General features: G+C 39.7%; 1 protein-coding gene, 1 long non-coding RNA gene and 1 pseudogene across 21 annotated transcripts in view; 1 reads left to right on the top strand and 2 right to left on the bottom strand.

Annotated features, from left to right (window-relative positions):
* Positions 1–19,270, bottom strand: part of ces2b (carboxylesterase 2b) — a 150,099-nt gene that overhangs the window by 42,388 nt on the left and 88,441 nt on the right. For all 20 annotated transcript variants that reach the window (XM_051951994.1, XM_051951985.1, XM_051951977.1 and 17 more), the window contains exon 40: positions 16,143–16,236. In XM_051951994.1, the coding sequence (XP_051807954.1) occupies positions 16,143–16,236 (94 nt within the window). The remainder of the gene's footprint in view (positions 1–16,142; positions 16,237–19,270) is intronic.
* Positions 1–19,270, top strand: part of LOC127535076 (uncharacterized) — a 37,989-nt gene that overhangs the window by 14,831 nt on the left and 3,888 nt on the right. The gene's annotated exons all lie outside the window — the stretch shown is intronic.
* On the bottom strand, positions 1,981–7,697 carry LOC110947618 (cocaine esterase-like; annotated as a pseudogene).

Consider the following 19,270-nt stretch of genomic DNA (forward strand, 5'->3'; position numbering starts at 1 on the left):
AGGGAGAAAACTTCCAGAAGAAAGCATTGTACTCTTCTTCAGTCCTCCCATGCACTCAGAGCATTAACAGGTGTGCTGAGATTGCTACAGTGTCTAAACTACCCGACCCCAACAAGGTAACATTTGTTCCACAGCAAGGTTCCCTTTTTAAACAATATTAACCAATGCGTATTTCTTAATCTTTTTATCATATTTATATAAAATAAAACAAAAATATTTTATTAACTAAATTATTCCAGTTTTAAACTAAAAATTTTTTTTAATGAACTTAAATTGTATAGCTGATTTCAATAGCAGCTACAGTCAGATTACTAAGTTTCATTGAACAACGTGCCTCTGCTGCCATTTTGATTTGAACCCTAGCTGTTTTTATTTTATCTTGGTGTATTTCAGAGTGCACATATTTTGGTTACCAAAAACCAGGACAGTCGCCCCGCAATGAAATGCTCAAATGATATTTGAAGTTCACTCAAAGATGCTTTATAATTTCAATACATTTTAAATATGTCTCTTCTGTATGGCTAGAAAATGATTATATTACCAAATACTATCTATAACCAAAGATATAAATTCAGATAGGCTTCTCAGAGGTTACTCTACATGTTCTATTATGACAAGTTTCAAAAATAACAAATGAAATAGTGATAGAAACAATGTCTCTTCTAAATTAGAATAAAATAAAATAAATAACTCAAAATACCTCTGCTATATTAGCAATCCAACTTTAACAAAAATAGCTCTCACTCACAAAAACAGATCTATATCTTTAGTTTTTGGTCATTTAGTGGCCCAATGAAAAACAATGAAAACCAGGACATTTTCATCAATTTACAAATAAGAAGTTTTACCAAACTTGGACCGCCCGGCGACAAAGATGACCCCTGTGACCTTGAAAATGAGGTCACGGTCACCAAATTCGAACTTGACCTGTGTCTTATTATGGTACACCTGTGTACCAGATATGGTGAGGCTACATCAATATTTTATGGAGTTATCGCGCGGAAACCAAAGTGTTACAGACAAACACGCAAGCAAGACCATGCAGGTGAAAACAATACCTTCCGGCAAACGCAGTTTTGCCGGGCGGTAACAACCAGGATGGTCAGGACAGAACGTGAAAACAGGACATGTTCTGTTAACCTAGGGTATCGATGATCTCCGTATGCATAGAAAAAAATCATCCATGCATCCCTTCATCCACCCACCTGACCATCATCGTCAAACAAATAACTTGCTGGAAGGGCGTTATGGATCATGTGTTCAAATATACACTCTATATCAGATGTTCTGTAAATCAGCACCATCAACATCACGATGCTTCCTTTGACTTTATGTGTGGTTTCCAAGAAAATGTCTGCTACAGCATCACTGATTGAATAAAATTTCATATTTAAGTGTCTTTGTTTTATACATTCTCCTATTTGAGTGTCTTACCTACCTTGCTTTGTGCACATTGAAAGGCCATATCCTCAGTTTGACCTTTTGATCTGCTCACATCAGACTTCTGGGAGCTTTTTAGTTTAAGTGCTCTTTTCAGTAGCAAAGAACTGAAAGGAATCTCTTTGTCAATCTCTTTATTTTTTTCAAGAGTTTAAATGTGTCTCACATTTTAATACAGTAGAGCTGTTTTCAGTTACTATTGCCTGAAAGGATGACATCATTTTTGACTGCTATTTTAGGACACCACATATTTTGAACCTCTTCCATGTGTAATGTTCGTCTAATATTAGAATCCATATCAGTTAGCAGATATTAACAACTCTGAAGCGATCTGCATTTAATGTTCCTGGAAAATGCATTGACCTTCTCTAAATTTTAGCTCCCTGTGATTATCATCACTCATATTTTCAAGTTTAATCATGGAATGAGAAAATCATTCTCAATTTACATGTTTCACCTGGCATGGGTAAGGGATTTTTGGCAAAAAAATTATGGCAAAATATAATTAGCAAAAAAAAAAAACTTGATAAAACAGAGTGAAACAATGACACTGTTTTATAACTCGCTGTGCTCTATGTTGTCATCATGTTGTTGGACTTTTTCTAGGAGGGTCTGAGTCATGAAAACAAAACGATCCTTCTTCAGGCCTCGACCAACTACCTGCTCCTTCAAACCAATTCCCAGATACTCCTCTTCTGCTCCATACTTTGGCCAGTGGGCAAGACCATCCCCATTAGGAGACCTGCACACACACAGCAAAAGTTACAAACCAGTTTGTGTATCTTCATGTAAACAATAACTTATAATGAGCACTAATTCCTACCCTGTGCGAGCAAAGTTGCCCCAGTAGCTCATCATGGTTCTGCTCAATTGTTCCTCCTCTTTCGTGCATAATTCTAAGGTGATAATAATCTGGTGAAACATTTTGAACTCCAGAAAACACAGACAGTCAACGTATCTGGTGGTCGGTTGCACTTACCAGTTAACTTGACATGGGTAGTTGTGAAGCAGAATCCAAACACTGCAAAGATTTCATCTGCATGGTCACTTCCAACAAAGCTAGGTCTTTCTTCTGCAGGAATGAGGGAGGATGCTGGTACTCATACAGGTATACAGCAGCACCTGCATCTATTAGTAGACAAATTGGTGGGATATTTATTATGTGCACCAGTTAATGTTAAAAATTGCTTAAATTGACAGAATCTTGCATAAAATTACCTCTGTGAGCATTAGCAGTTTTAATGGCTGGAATGTTAAAGATAAAATCCCCAATCAACTCAGTCATTCCATCTCTGTTTTTCACACGGTCTTCACCAGTTCCAATGTATTCATCTATCATCAGATCTCTCTTGAAAGCATCTTTGGGCTTCAAAAAATGAACAACATATCTGTCAGAGAAGCTTGAGCATGTTGAGGAAGGGTCATATTATAACATCAGGCTGTGTCTGTCTTACATCAGGGTAGAACATGGACATCATGTTAACAACATGTTCACGATCCACTCCTTCTGTCCAGCTGGGAGGAGCAAAGAACTAAAGGAAGACAGGAGCAGAGTTTAACTTGCAACGCATGCACAGAAATAAAGCGTAACCAAATCTTGATGTGGAGATCAGCAAGATCTTCATTCACTCAAAATTCTGGACTCACATTAGTAAGCATCCATCCCCCTTCATCATCATTAACACCAGTCATGAATGGCACAGTGAGGAGTTCATGGTTGTGGAGCAGCTCATCCACAGGTTTCTTCAAGAAGTGTCCATCAACACATACAGAATATCTCAATTGGTCATTCTTGAGAGAAGAAAATGTATAAAAGTTAAAACAGAATGAAAACAGTTAAATAAAAGGGGAAGAGTTCACAGAAATGTTTAAGAGGAATTTAGGCTCACAGTCAACTAATCTGGTCTCATCAGTCTATATTAGTTTTCCATTCAGTATCTCACCTCCGCAAGAGTCACAACAGTATCAATATCAAGGTTTCTCATGCAATCCCCAATCTTCTCTGTGCTTTCAATGCTACAGCCAGATGCATTTGCAACCATCTGAGGACAGATGTGAGGATTAATGTCAAGAATTTAGTAAAACAAATAGTTATGACACTGTCAATATTGTACACACAAAAAAATAGCACACTGCTTACTAACCTGTGTCATTGGCAGAAGATTTCCAGCTACAGCTATATCCATTGCAGCTGTACCACTCTCAGCAATGGCACGGTGGAACAGGCCATCAGACAATGGTGAGAGGAGCTGTTAAAAAGTAGAATTGAATTTGCAATGACATAACTGCACAATCTGCAAAAAACGGTGTGTATTGATAATACTTCATCTTGAAATTAATTCTTACCAGGAGAGATACACTCATTCCACCAGCAGATTCTCCAAATATAGTAACTAAATCTGGGTCTCCTCCAAAGTTGTGAATGTGCTGCTGGACCCACCTCAGAGCTTCTCTCTGATCCAGCAGCCCAAAGTTCCCTGATACATGTTCATCTCCAGTGCTGGATGGAACATACAGTTAGAGTCTCACAGACCACATTTACACCAGCTGGTGCAACATAGTCAGCTTTGAATTTGTGCTTCCATGTGGCACAAATCACTTTGAAAAAAGTCACTTGAGACTATTTACCTGAGAAAGCCCAGAAGTCCCAGACGATACTGGATCAGAACCACAACCACATCCTGATAAGCAGCCAGAGCAGAGCCATCATACATTGAAGCTGAACCCATCATGAAGCCCCCACCATGGATCCAGACCATGACCTGGTAAAGAAATTAAAAATGTTAAACTTTTCTTTAAACTAAAAGGACATTTTTACTTCATTCCTGCTGATCTCACCATATAGGAGTCTCAATCAAATGACATTAAACTGAACAAAGAAAACCAAACAGTTACAGAATTAGAACATTTGACTATAGAGGTAAACTCATTGTAATCTGGGTCTAAGTAGTGGTCTCGATTCAGGCCTACAGCAAAGAGTTCTTACTGGAAGCTTGGCATCTTGAGCTCTGTTTGCAGGAGTGTAAATGTTGAGGTAAAGACAGTCTTCTGAAATGTCTGGCAAATCAGCAAGCTCAACATCAATCACTTCAAGAAGATCCACAGTCATCTTTAAATTTTGAATACACCTGAATCTAGTCTGTTGTTTAGTGTGGTAGACAAGTTCTGTATTTATTTATCCCGATCTAGTGTTTGTGTGCTACTCAGTCCTCTGACTCATATATGGCTCCTGTCTGGAGTACCCTGTTCTAATTAATTTCCTCTATTTCATGTTCTTCTGGTGTCATTTTGAAAATACTGTGAATAAATGTATTACTGCTAACATTCCTGTCTGGATGTGTTTTTGTCATTCTGTATTTGAGTCTCTGACACGATCCATGACACACTTTTACTTCATTCCTGCTGCTCTCACCACATAGGAGTTTCAGTCCAGTGACATGAAGCTGAACAAAGACTTTCCCCATAAAACCGAGTCTGGAGGTGGAGCTCATTGAAATCTGGATCTAAATATTGGCATCATTTGGGATGGGCAGGAGAGGGTTCTTACTGGAAGCTTGGCATCTTGAGCTCTGTTTGCAGGAGTGTAAATATTGAGGTAAAGACAGTCTTCTGAAATGTCTGGGATATCTGCAATCTCAACATCAATCACTTCAAGAAGATCCGCAGTCATCTTTACATTTTGAATACACCTGAAAAAGACGTATTTAATCAATAAATATTGGACATAATTCCTCCAGGTGTGGCATCCAAACACTGCAGCATATGTGTCTTACATGGGTGGCTGCTTGGTGGCGTCTCTCACTCCTTTCCATCCCTCTACAGGCTGAGGTGGAGCCAGTCTCAGGGATGGACCTATGGGTGGCTTGGCAAATGGGACACCCAGGAAGGCATGGACTCCGGTCTCTTTGCCCTTTACACTCACATACTCACCTCTCAGGCTCCCGAGCTTTGTGTGGACTTCAGGTGCTGTCAGGATATTACAACTCAGTCAGAATCACAAATGAACACATCACAATTGGTGGCAACAAAAGAAACAAGAATTTATGAATGTTTCAATATTCAATACAATACTTACAATAAAATTCCTCTAAATATGCAACACTTTTTGTTATATCATGTCAAGTCATGTCTTGTGTTTGTACAGTCACAGGTGTGTGCAGGGGAGTCCCAAGTCTACCAGTTTTAGCATTAACATTTCCCCTGGATTACAGTCACATTTCAAGGTAAGAGTATCGATACAACAGTGTCAAAATACTCTTTTACAAGTACACATTCTGCAGAAGAAATCTCACTTCAATTCATAAGTATTTGCAGAAACATGCAGTTAAATTATTTTATCCTAAATATTTGTTTGGTCTTTCAGACTAAGACAATTGCAAGTAGCAAAGATGTGATAAAAGGTAAGAGGGAGATTAACCGAAAAGGCACCGTTTGGTGGAGCTTTTAACCACTCACAGATATCTGAAATGTGGCCCTGACCGCATTTGCATTTAGACAGGAATAAGATATCAGAAGTCACAAAGGTTAGGAGGCCACTAGTTTAATATTTAACTAAGTGTTGCTTTATCAGAGATTAAGATTCAACTTTATTGTCATCACACAAAGTACAACAAAATGCAGTCTTTGCAAATCCCAGCTTGTTAATAATAATATTCTGACCCTTAGTCAAGGCCTAACAGCTCCAGGTAGCAACTTGGCAGTGCTGGGTCTAAAACCCTCGACCTTTATGATCAGTATCCCAAAGCCTTTATCACAGCCTCCACTAGCAGGATGAGCACAACCCAGTGTTACACTCTGGAATGTAGTGGAACAAAAGTATAAAGCAGCAGAGAACAGAAATACTGAAGTAAACTGCTTTTACATACTGTATTTAGTTACTTTTCACAACTGCTCAAATCAGCATGTGAAAAAAAGATTGAAAGATTGCACGAACTGAGCAGCAAGTTGAAAAATTAGAAATCTGTTTGTCAGATAGAGAATAAACCACAATGAATGAACAATTCTATTAAAAGATTAAATATGTAAATCATTTCTTAAGGTAAACTACCAAACACATGCTATTTAAATCTTTGTCAAGTTCAAGGACTTGGTGACTTTCTCTGCTTTTTTACTAAAAATGTATTCCTCAGATGCTTTGACTGCCGGTTGGACAAAACAAGCAATAAATTAAGTCACATTGGACTTTACAGCATGAAAAAGTATAGAATTATACACTGAAATCTTAATTGAATACATTATTGATGTAAAACCTTTGACGGGTCAAATTTGTCGTGGAAAACACACCCATTGACTCATTCAAACTGGTCCTTTGACAGACACCCTGCTTCAAATTACTGTAGCAACAGACTGAACGACTGGAATACAAACTTGTGTGTGTTGACAATTTAACTCGAAATAGGTGGTGTAAAAAATTAGAGAAATTTTCCTGTCTACAATCAATTTTGTGAATAAGCAAGTTGAACAGTACAGCTATGAGTCTCTGTTATCTTTCTCCTTTATACACAGTGAGCTTATAGGTAAGAGGTGACCTGGATGGAACCCAAAACCTGAGGACGTGTAAGTTGGGACATCTGGGAAAGAAGTCATTCATTCCTATTTTAAATATGCAGCAGTTACTCATACATAGCACCGCTTGATCTACATCTGATGTGTAATGTACATATCAGTGACTTTACTCACCCTGCAGCTCCGCAGTGACAGCGAGAAATAAAACGGAGATCAGAAAGCAGGAAGTTTGCTGTGCACGGAGCTCCATGGTCGTCCTGGTGTGGACGCTGCAAACAGGGATTGCCTCTTATAATACGCTTCCTTGTTACTTTGACCGTGACAGAGCTGCACATATGAGGTGACGGCATTCAAGGTGCGACGTGATTCCGCAGCTTTTACACCACAGCAACAGCTGATCACTAACAAGGCGGTTTTTTTCTGCCCTCAACTACCACGTGGTTCACTTTTTTCTCAGTTCAGGAGCAAACACAACATCATTGATCAACGCTTGACATCCTGAGACAACACCTCTGTGTCTAATGGCCTCATGACAGATAAGTTACCTCAACAAGCCTGAAACCACTAATCCTAACTCTGCATTGCATAATCTGAAAAATTCTGCTACACACACCCAGGAGGATAGAAAATCCCTCCTCTTTGGCCTGGAAAGCCCATTTATCTATAAACCATTGCACTGAGCACAAAGACAGAGCCACTGACTTAAAAAAATAAATAAAAAAATCACTTTTACTTACATTGCATTAAATTGCTATCAAATGCCATGAAGAAAATGGAATTAATTGCAATCTTTTTGCATGGATGCATTAAGAGCGTGATTTAATGTTCTATCAGTGTCCCTCCAGTTTAATCACGGACTACAGTGTTCTTTTTTTACAGACACATTTAGTTCCGACCTCATGCCAAAGTGGTGAAAAGCCATTATAACTGAATTTTTAAAAAATGCAAATATATAAGTCTCAGCAAAATTCAGAAAATGACAATTAAAAGAAATCAATATGGTCAATATACAATTGAGGGATCTTTGAAGTTCATGGGATACATCTTGCATGCATTTTTATTAAAAGTTAAACAAAAAACTATTTTTTATGTTCATTGTGATCATGTCCTTACAAATTCCATAATTATTTAGTTTCATTTATTTATTAATGGCCACACATCAACGTTGGTGGAATTTGTTATTGTGAAAAGAACCACTTATTAATAAAAATTGACTCGATGTCACTAAAATGTCAACGAAATAGCCTTCAGAATTTAATAATAACCACCTTCTAATTTGCCAAACAAGGGAGAAAACTTCCAGAAGAAAGCATTCTCCTCTTCTTCAGTCCTCCCATGCACTCAGAGCATTAACAGGTGTGCTGAGATTGCTATAGTGTCTAAACTACCCGACCCCAACAAGGTAACAATTCCCTTTTTAAACAATATTAACCATTGCATATTTCTTAATCTTTTCAGCTTATTGATATAAAATAAAACAAAAAATGTATTAACTGAATTATTATGTGTTTGTTTGTCTTATTGATGGGTAATTAATAGTTGGGAATCACACAGCACCTGATATTCTTCAGATGTAATAGCACCGCTTGCTAGTCCCTGTCCCTGTCCGTCCTGTTTCATCCTGTCCACCCTTTGTTTCCCTTCACGTCACCACTGAGGTGGAGCACTGCCCTCCCTGGCTCTTAACAGGGAATTGTAATAAAGAGTGTCAGCTTAGCTTTCAGGGAGGGCTGGTGATGGTCACACGCATGCATTAAATAATAAAATATTTGGCTGCAAGACTAAAATATGCATTAATCTCATAAAGTGTTGACAGCCCTTCCATGGAGTTAAACAATGAGAATAAATGCAGACAAAAGAGGGAAAAAAATAATCTTGGTGTATTTCAGAGTGCACATATTTTGGTTACCAAAAACCAGGACAGTCGCCCCGCAATGAAATGCTCAAATGATATTTGAAGTTTACTCAAAGATGCTTTATAATTTCAATACATTTTAAATATGTCTCTTCTGTATGGCTAGAAAATGATTATACTACCAAATACTATCTATAACCAAAGATATAATTCAGATAGGCTTCTCAGAGGTCACTCTTCATGTTCTATTATGACAAGTTTCAAAAATAAAAAGAAATGAAATACTGATAGACATAATGTCCCTTCTATATTAGAATATAATAAATAAATAAATAACTCAAAATACGTCTGCTATATTAGCAATCCAACTTTAACAAAAATAGCTCTCACTCACATAAACGTATCTATATCTTTAGTTTTTGGTCATTTAGTGGTCTAATGAAAAACAATGAAAACCAGGACATTTTCATCAATTTATGAATAACAACCAGGATGGTCAGGACAGAACGTGAAAACAGGACATGTTCTGTTAACCTAGGGTATCGATGATCTCCGTATGCATAGAAAAAAATCATCCATGCATCCCTTCATCCACCCACCTGACCATCATCGTCAAACAAATAACTTGCTGGAAGGGCGTTATGGATCATGTGTTCAAATATACACTCTATATCAGATGTTCTGTAAATCAGCACCATCAACATCACGATGCTTCCTTTGACTTTATGTGTGGTTTCCAAGAAAATGTCTGCTACAGCATCACTGATTGAATAAAATTTCATATTTAAGTGTCTTTGTTTCATACATTCTCCTATTTGAGTGTCTTACCTACCTTGCTTTGTGCACATTGAAAGGTCACATCCTCAGTTTGACCTTTTGATCTGCTCACATCAGACTTCCGGGAGCTTTTTAGTTTAAGTGCTCTTTTCAGTAGCAAAGAACTGAAAGGAATCTCTTTGTCAAATCTCTTTATTTTTTTCCAAGAATTTAAATGTGTCTCACATTTTAATACAGTAGAGCTGTTTCCAGTTACTATTGCCTGAAAGGTTGACGTCATTTTTGACTGCTATTTTAGGACACCACATTAAAAAAATAATTGAATCTCTTCATTGTGTAATGTTCATCTAATATTAGAATGTCTGTGTAGGTTCTCATTCATCCAGGTCATGGTTATCCAGAGTAGTTTAAATCAATCCACTGGACTTTAAGAAAGTTCCTTGAAGACGTTTCACCTCTCATCCAAGAGGCTTCTTCAGTTCTGGTGGTGGTTGGTGTTGCCTCAGCTTTTAAACCTCTGTGAGGTGTGTCCAGGGCTATTATTCCAACGTCCGATACGGAAACTCATCTGACTACTCAATGATGGTCGTTGTGAGTATCGATGGGGGTCGTTGAAATGCACAGATGTCACTGAGCCCTCGTGTGCTCATGGTGGTCATAGCATGAGTCTGCTGAGTAGTAGTTGGGGGGGGTCTGCGACATCATCTTTCGCCAATTTACAATCAGGTCCTTTCAAAAGTCCCCAAAGTCCCCAAAAGAACTACTCAGCAGACTCATGCTATGACCACCATTAGCACACGAGGACTCAGTGACATCTGTGCATTTCAACGACCCCCATCGATACTCACAACGACCATCATTGAGTAGTCAGATGAGTTTCCGTATCGGTCGTTGGACTAATCGTCCTGGACACACCTCACAGAGGTTTAAAAGCTGAGGCAACACCAACCACCACCAGAACTGAAGAAGCCTCTTGGATGAGAGGTGAAACGTCTTCAAGGAACTTTCTTAAAGTCCAGTGGATTGATTTAAACTACTCTGGACTAATATTAGAATCCATATCAGTTAGCGGATATTAACAAGTCTGAAGCGATCTGCATTTAATGTTCCTGGAAAATGCATTTACCCTCTCTAAATTTTAGCTCCCTGTGATTGTCATCACACATATTTTCAAGTTTAGTCATGGAATGAGAAAATCATTCTCAATTTACATGTTTCACCTGGCATGGGTAAGGGATTTTTAGCAAAAAAAAAAAAAAAAAGGGTTAATTATAAGCAGCAAAAAAAATCCTGATGAAATAGAGTGAAAACATGACACTGTTTTATAACTCGCTGTGCTCTATGTTGTCATCATGTTGTTGGACCTTCTCTGGGAGGGTCTGAGTCATGAAAACAAAACGATCCTTCTTCAGGCCTCGACCAACCACCTGCTCCTTCAAACCAATTCCCAGATACTCCTCTTCTGCTCCATACTTTGGCCAGTGGGCAAGACCATCCCCATTAGGAGACCTGCACACACACAGCAAAATTTACAAACCAGTTTGTGTATTTCCATGTATACTATAACTTATAATGAGCACTAATTCCTACCCTGTGTGAGCAAAGTTCCCCCAGTAGCTCATCACTTTTCTGCTCAACTGTTCCTCCTCTTCAGTGCATGGTTCTAAAGTGATAATAGTCTGGTGAAACATTTTGCATTTCAGAAGAAACAAGGACAGGTATCTGGTGGTTGATTGCACTTACCAGATAACTTGACATGGGTAGTTGTGAAGCACAATCCGAAAACCACAAAGATTTCATCTGTATGGTAAGTTCCAACAAAGCTAGGTCTTTTCTTCTGCAGGAATGAGGGAGGATGCTGGTACTCATACAGGTATACAGCAGCACCTGCATCTATTAGTAGACAAATAGAGGGGATATCACATGTGACAGTTAATGGTAAATATTGCTTCTTAGATTTGCAGAATCTTGCATAAAAATTACCTCTGTGAGCATTAGCAGTTTTAATGGCTGGAATGTTACAGAAAAATCCCCAATCAACTCAGTCAGTCCGTCTCTGTTTTTCACACGGTCTTCACCAGTTCCAATGTATTCATCTATCATCAGATCTCTCTCGAAAGCATCTTTGGGCTTCAAAAAATGAACAACATATCTGTCAGAGAAGTTTGAGCATGTTGAGGAAGGGTCATATTATAACATCAGGCTGTGTCTGTCTTACATCAGGGTAGAACATGGACATCATGTTAACAACATGTTCACGATCCACTCCTTCTGTCCAGTTGGGAGGAGCAAAGAACTAAAGGAAGACAGGAGCAGATTTTAACTTGCAACGCGTGCACAGAAGTAAAGCGTAACCAAATCTTGATGTGGAGATCAGCAAACTCTTCATTCACTCAAAATTCTGGACTCACATTAGTAAGCATCCATCCCCCTTCATCATCATTAACACCAGTCATGAATGGCACAGTGAGGAGTTCATGGTTGTGGAGCAGCTCATCCACAGGTTTCTTCAAGAAGTGTCCATCTACACATACAGAATGTCTCAATTGTTCATTCTTGAGAGAAGAAAATGTATAAAAGTTAAAACAGAATGAAAACAGTTAAATAAAAGGGGAAGAGTTCACAGAAATGTTGAAGAGGAATTTAGGCTCACAGTCAACTCATCTAGTCTCATCAGTCTATATTAGTTTTCCATTCAGTATCTCACCTCCACAAGAGCCACAATAGTATCAATATCAAGGTTTCTCATGCAATCCCCAATCTTCTCTGTGCTTTCAATGCTACAGCCAGATGCATTTGCAACCATCTGAGGACAGATGTGAGAGATCAATGTCAAGAATTTAGTATAACTAACATGTTGTGACATTGTCAATATTGTACACACAAATAATAAGAAAACTGCTTACTAACCTGTGTCACTGGCAGAGGATCATCGGTTACAGCTATATCCATTGCAGCTGTACCACTCTCAGCAATGGCACGGTGGAACAGGCCATCAGACAATGGTGAGAGGAGCTGTTAAAACAGATAAAATTAACTTTGCAATGACATAACTGTACAATCTGCAAAAAAGGTGTGTATTTATAATACTTCATCTGCAGATTGATTCTTACCAATAGAGATACACTCATTCCACCAGCAGATTCTCCAAATATAGTAATTAAATCTGGGTCTCCTCCAAAGTTGTGAATGTGCTGCTGGACCCACCTCAGAGCTTCTATCTGATCCAGCATCCCAAAGTTCCCTGATACATGTTCATCTCCAGTGCTGGATGGAATATACAGTTAGAGTCTCACAGACCATATTTACACCAGCTGGTGCAACAGAGTCAACTTTGAATTTGTGCTTCCATGTGGCACAAAACTCATCGAAACATAACCACAGTATGTATTAACGTTGCTTGGTTACTTGTGTCTGTTTACCTGAGAAAGCCCAGAAGTCCCAGACGATACTGGATCAGAACCACAACCACTTCTTGGTAAGCAGCCAGAGCAGAGCCATCATACGATGAGGCTGATCCCCAAATGAAGCCCCCACCATGGATCCATAACATGACCTGGTAAAGAAAGGAAAGAGGTTCATCTTTTCTTTAAATCAAACAGACATTTTGTCACACTCTCCACCTCCAGCTCTGGTTAGTGGCAGCTTTTCCCTGTTTTCCTTCCCCCTCACTCTGTTTTTCCTTTTCCTCAGGTGTTCATGAGCAAGGTTGTGCAGATGGAATGTGGACAGGTGCAGACCACTGAATTATCACCTGAGTGAACACACCTGCAGGGGGGAGTGGTGGTCCTGCTACTCATCAAGTCTCACCAACCAGAGACAGACCACTGCATGATGCTGGACGACTGAATACTCCAGTTTGTCAACTCAGGTCTTTGTCTGCTCATTTCTTATGTTATCATCTCTGGTTAACTTGCTTCTCTCTCTACCACAGTCTGTGATCTTCCCTGCCTGCCTGTTTCTCTTGTCGGCCATTTCACTTCAGCTCTCACATGCCGTTGCCACCGTCATTCTCTGGACTCACTCTTGGATTCACACCTGGCCTGTACCTGTCCGGATGCCATTCCGATCATGTCATATACTTCCTCCATCTGCACTTCCTCTCCATCTTCCTACTGGGCAGCCAGCTAAGTTACCACCCTCTCTTGTTGTCTCCTAGTTTATAGAGATTGTGTACTTTCGAGCATGTGTTTCATCCTGCTCTGTGTAGTTTGCTGTGTTCAGCTGTTTGTGTCTGTTGTGTTGGTGATGCATTCTGAAACCTAATTAATTAGCTTTCCTAGCTTGGTATTACAAAGTCCTGGTTCGTTCCTGCCGTAGAGAAGTCTGTTGTTTAGTGTGGTAGACAAGTTCTGTATTTATTTATCCCGATCTAGTGTTTGTGTGCTACTCAGCTCTCGGACTCATATTTGGCTCCTGTCTGGAGTACCCTGTTCTAATTCATTTCCTCTATTTCATGTTCTTCTGGTGTCATTTTGTAAATACTGTGAATAAATGTATTACTGCTAACATTCCTGTCTGGATGTGTTTTTCATCCATCCATTCTCTGTACACCGCTTTATCCTTACTGGAGGGGTGCTGGAGTCTATCCCAGCTGACTCGGGGGAAGGCAGGGGACACCCTGGACAGGTCGCCAGTCTGTTGCAGGGCTACATATACAGACAAACAATCACATTCACACCTACGGGCAATTTAGAGTAATCAATTAACCTCAGCATATTTTTAGACTGTGGGAGGAAGCCCACGCATGCACAGGGAGAACATGCAAACTCCATACAGAAACTCCACTGTGGATGTGTTTTTGTCATTCTTTATTTGAGTCTCTGACCCGATCCATGACACACTTTTACTTCATTCCTGCTGTTCTCACCACATAGGAGTCTCAGTCCAGTGACATGAAACTGAACAAAGACTTTCCCCATAAAAATGAGTCTAGAGGAAGAGCTCATTGAAATCTGGGTTTACATACTGGCATCATTTTGGATGTGCAGCAAAGAGTTCTTACTGGAAGCTTGGCATCTTGAGCTCTGTTTGCAGGAGTGTAAATGTTGAGGTAAAGACAGTCTTCTGAAATGTCTGGGACATCTGCCATCTCAGCACCAATCATTTCAACAAGATTTGGAGCCATCTTTACATTATGAATACACCTGAAAAAGAGACATTTTTATCAACAAATATTGGACATAATTCCTCCAAGTGTGGCATTCAAACACTGCAGCACATGTGTCTTACATGGGTGGCTGCTTGGTGGCATCTCTCACTCCTTTCCATCCCTCTACAGGCTGAGGTGGAGCCAGTCTCAGGGAAGGACCTATGGGTGGCTTGGCAAATGGGACACCCAGGAAGGCATGGACTCCGGTCTCTTTGCCCTTTACACTCACATACTCACCTCTCAGGCTCCCGAGCTTTGTGTGGACTTCAGGTGCTGTCAGGATATTACAACTCGGTCAGAATCATGAATTAACACATCACAATTCAGTACTTTGATGCTGCAATGAAAATATTTGTATCTCCTCAGTGGCAAATGAAATTCCTCCAAATATTCAATCTAATCTGTAATTTCTGCTGATTTTCAATTGATTGCTTTCATGTGACGGTGAATTTTAAAGCTATCAAAAGCCACAAAGGTTGGAAACCCCTGGTTTAATCTTCAATGTGTTGTATTTTAAATGCTTTTCTGTCCATTATGTAAAATCTTTGTCTTAAAAGTATGCCAACTAAAGTTGTCAGAGGATGACTCAAAACCAGGATGCCCATCAAAACTCAATGATGCCATCAAGGACGAGGCCTGTCTCAGAGGAGACTTCATCTCCTGACGCCAACATCAGAGTCAACGAAATGATAGCAGACTGATCAGAATGAAGGCTGAGTAAGTGGGATTTATTAGGGAGTCAGAAAGAACCATCTGATTGGATGATTTGGGTATGTGGAAGATATGTATGAAGTTGACCTTAAACTGCCATTTAATGAAATTACTATTGCAGTTCCGTGCGTAAATGCGCACAGCTCTGTTTCTCTTTGGAGACATTTGTGGATCGTACTGCTGTCTGATGCTGCAGGTTTATAATAAATTCCAAAGAAAAACTCCTAAACTACTGGAACTATTGGGTAAAACTTAAGCTCCTTGGAAAATCTTGTGTGTGTGTGCTATTTACTAATAATTTACCATTATTGATAAATGTCATTATTCTTGAAGCTGTTGGTGTCTGTTTTCAATGCAGTAAGGTTTCATTATCACACAAGTCATTTTGCTGTATTATAGATTTGAGACTGACGAGCAGCGTGCGCAAAGGTGTGTCGTGAGCATCTCTGTGATGTTTTCAGATGAATATTGATGCTAAAATGTGGAAAAATTCTTCACACAACTCCAGTTACTGCTGCTGTGCATGCCTACCCATTCATGTGAAGTCTCAGTACACACTTATGCCATGTTAAAAGTTGAACAGAAAGGTTACTTGGTCCAACCTAGAATTCATTAACAGTGCAATCATATCTACATCTAATGCTGAATGTGAGTGTTGTTTCCAGTGTCAATGTGTGAAGAAATAAGTTGAGCATTACTTACCATTCTCCATATTCTCTTTATGTTGTTGGACCTTCTCTGGGAGGGTCTGAGTCATAAAAACAAAACGATCCTTCTTCAGGGCTCGACCAACCACCTGCTCCTTCAAACCAATTGCCAGATACTCCTCTTCTGCTCCATACTTTGGCCACTGGGCAAGACCATCCCCATTAGGAGACCTGTGTACATATACACAGTAAAAATTACAAACCAGTTTTTGTATCTCCATGTATACTATAACTTATAATGAGCACTAATTCCTACCCTGTGCGAGCAAAGTTGCCCCAGTAGCTCATCATGGTTCTGCTCAGCTGTTCCTCCTCTTCAGGGCATGGTTCTACAGTAGTGATAAGCTGGTAAAACATTTTGCACTCCAGAAAACACAGACAGCCGAGGTATCTGGTGGTCTGTTGCACTTACCAGTTAATTTCAAATGGGCAGTTGTGAAGCAGAATCCTAACATGATCAAGATTTCATCTGCATGGTCACTTCCAACAAAGCTAGGTTTTATTTTCTCCATGGTTTTGGGACTATGCTGGAACTCATACAGGTATACAGCAGCCCCTGCATCTATTAGCAGACAAATAGGTGTGATATTACATGTGACAGCTAATGTTAAGCACTGCTTTCAAGAAAGATGTTTATAACTTTGTATTAAAATTACCTCTGTGAGCATTAGCAGTTTCAATGACTGGAATGTTAAATATGACATCTCCAATCATCTCAGTCAATCCTTCCCTGTTTTTCACACGGTCTTTGCCATTTCCAAAATACTCCTTCATCATCAAATCTCTCTTGATTGCATCATTGGGCTTGAAAAAAATTGTGACACATCTGTCAGAAAAGCCTGAATATGTTGAGGAACAGTAATATTGTAACATCAAGCAGTGTCGGTCTTACATCAGGATAGAACATGGACATCACGTTCACAACCTGCTCCTGATCTAATCCTTCTGTCCAGTTTGGAGGAGCAAAGAACTAAAAGAAGACGGCAATAAAGATGTTGCAGATGCACACAATGAAGGCAAAATCCAATTTTGCTCATCTGGAGATCAGCAAAGCTCTTCATTTACTCAAAATTCTGTACTCACATTAGTAAGTATCCACCCTCCTTCATCATCATTAACACCAGTCATGAATGGCACAGTGAGGAGTTCATGTTTATGGAGTAGCTCATCTGTAGGTTTCGTCAGGAAGTGTCCATCAACACTTATAGAACCGCTCAACTGTAGATTCTTGAGAGAAATGTGTAAAAATTAAAACAAAAAAAATACATCAGTAAAATGGAAGGAAACATGTTCACAGAAATGTTGCTGAAGACTTGAGGCCTACATTCAATTCCTTTCTTCGCAGAAGTCTGTGCTAGTGTTGCATACAGTATCTCACCTCCAGCATATTCAGAATAGTATCAGTATCAAGGTTTCTCATGCAATCCCCAATCTTCTCTGTGCTTTCAACGCTACAGCCAGATGCATTAGCAACCATCTGAGGGAAGACGTGAGGGATCAATGTCAGTACTTTCATAAAAGAAATATCTTATGAAATTCTCAATATTGTACAACTCAACACACTGCTTATTAACCTGCGTCATTGGCAGAGGATTATCTGTGAAAACTAAATCCATTGCAGCTGTACCACTCTCAGCAATGGCACGGTGGAACAGGCCATCAGACAATGGTGAGAGGAGCTGTTGAAACAAATAGAATGAACTTTGCAATGTCAAAACTGCTCAGTTTGCAAAGACTTAGCTGCTCATTGGATTTATAATACTTCATCTTGAAACTGATTCTTACCAGGAGAGATACACTCACTCCTCCAGCAGATTCTCCAAATATGGTAACTAAATCTGGGTTTCCTCCAAAGTTGTGAATGTGCTGCTGGACCCACCTCAGAGTTTCTATCTGATCCAGTAGCCCAAAGTTCCCTGATACATGTTCATCTCCAGTGCTGGATGGAATATACAGTTAGAGTCTCACAGATCATGTTTACACCAGCTGGTGCAACAGAATCAACTTTGAATTTGTGCTTCCATGTGGCACAAAACACATTGAAAATAGTACTTTGAGTCTGTTTACCTGAGAAAGCCCAGAAGTCCCAAACGATACTGGATCAGAACCACAACCACATCCTGGTAAGCAGCCAGAGCAGAGCCATCATACACTGAAGCTGAACCAATGCCAAAGCCCCCACCATGGATCCAGACCATGACCTGGTAAAGTAATGAAAGAGGTTAATCTTTTCTTTAAGCAAAAAGAAAACTTTTACTTCATTCCTACTGAGACTCATAGGAGTTTCAGTCATCTGACACGAAACAAAAAGAAGACTTTCCCAATGAAAATAACAATGAGAAAAATGGAACATCAGTTTGAGTTCAGAGGTAAGCTCATTGCAATCTGGGTCTAAAAATCAGCATCACTTAAGACCTGCAGGAGAGGGTTCTTACTGGAAGCTTGGCATCTTGAGCTCTGTTTGCAGGAGTGTAAATGTTGAGGTAAAGACAGTCTTCTGAAATGTCTGGGACATCTGTGACTTCAGCACCCATCATTTCAAGTATCTCCAAGGAAAACTTTACATTTTGAATACACCTAAGAAAGACATTTTTGATCAACAAATATTGGACATAATTCCTCCAGGTGTGGCATTCAAACACTGCAGCATGTGTCTTACATGGGTGGCTGCTTGGTGGCGTCTCTCACTCCTTTCCATCCCTCTACAGGCTGAGGTGGAGCCAGTCTCAGGGATGGACCTATGGGTGGCTTGGCAAATGGGACACCCAGGAAGGCATGGACTCCGGTCTCTTTGCCCTTTACACTCACATACTCACCTCTCAGGCTCCCGAGCTTTGTGTGGACTTCAGGTGCTGTCAGGATATTACAACTCAGTCAGAATCATGAATTAACACATCACAATTCAGTCATTCAATGTCACAGTGAAAGACACCTTTAACTCCTCAGTGACAAATGCAATTCCTCCAGATATCCATCATTTGATTTGAAGTGGTACCTTACATTCATATGAAACATTGCTCAGGGTTGTGTATATGGATCAAACAATGTCCCATACATGTGTCTATGAGAGACACAAGAGGTTCAGAATGGGCAAAAATGATGTGGAGAATGATGTAAAAACAG

This window comes from Acanthochromis polyacanthus, chromosome 8 (assembly GCF_021347895.1).
Source record: "Acanthochromis polyacanthus isolate Apoly-LR-REF ecotype Palm Island chromosome 8, KAUST_Apoly_ChrSc, whole genome shotgun sequence".
In the NCBI taxonomy this organism is placed as follows: Eukaryota; Metazoa; Chordata; class Actinopteri; family Pomacentridae; genus Acanthochromis; species Acanthochromis polyacanthus.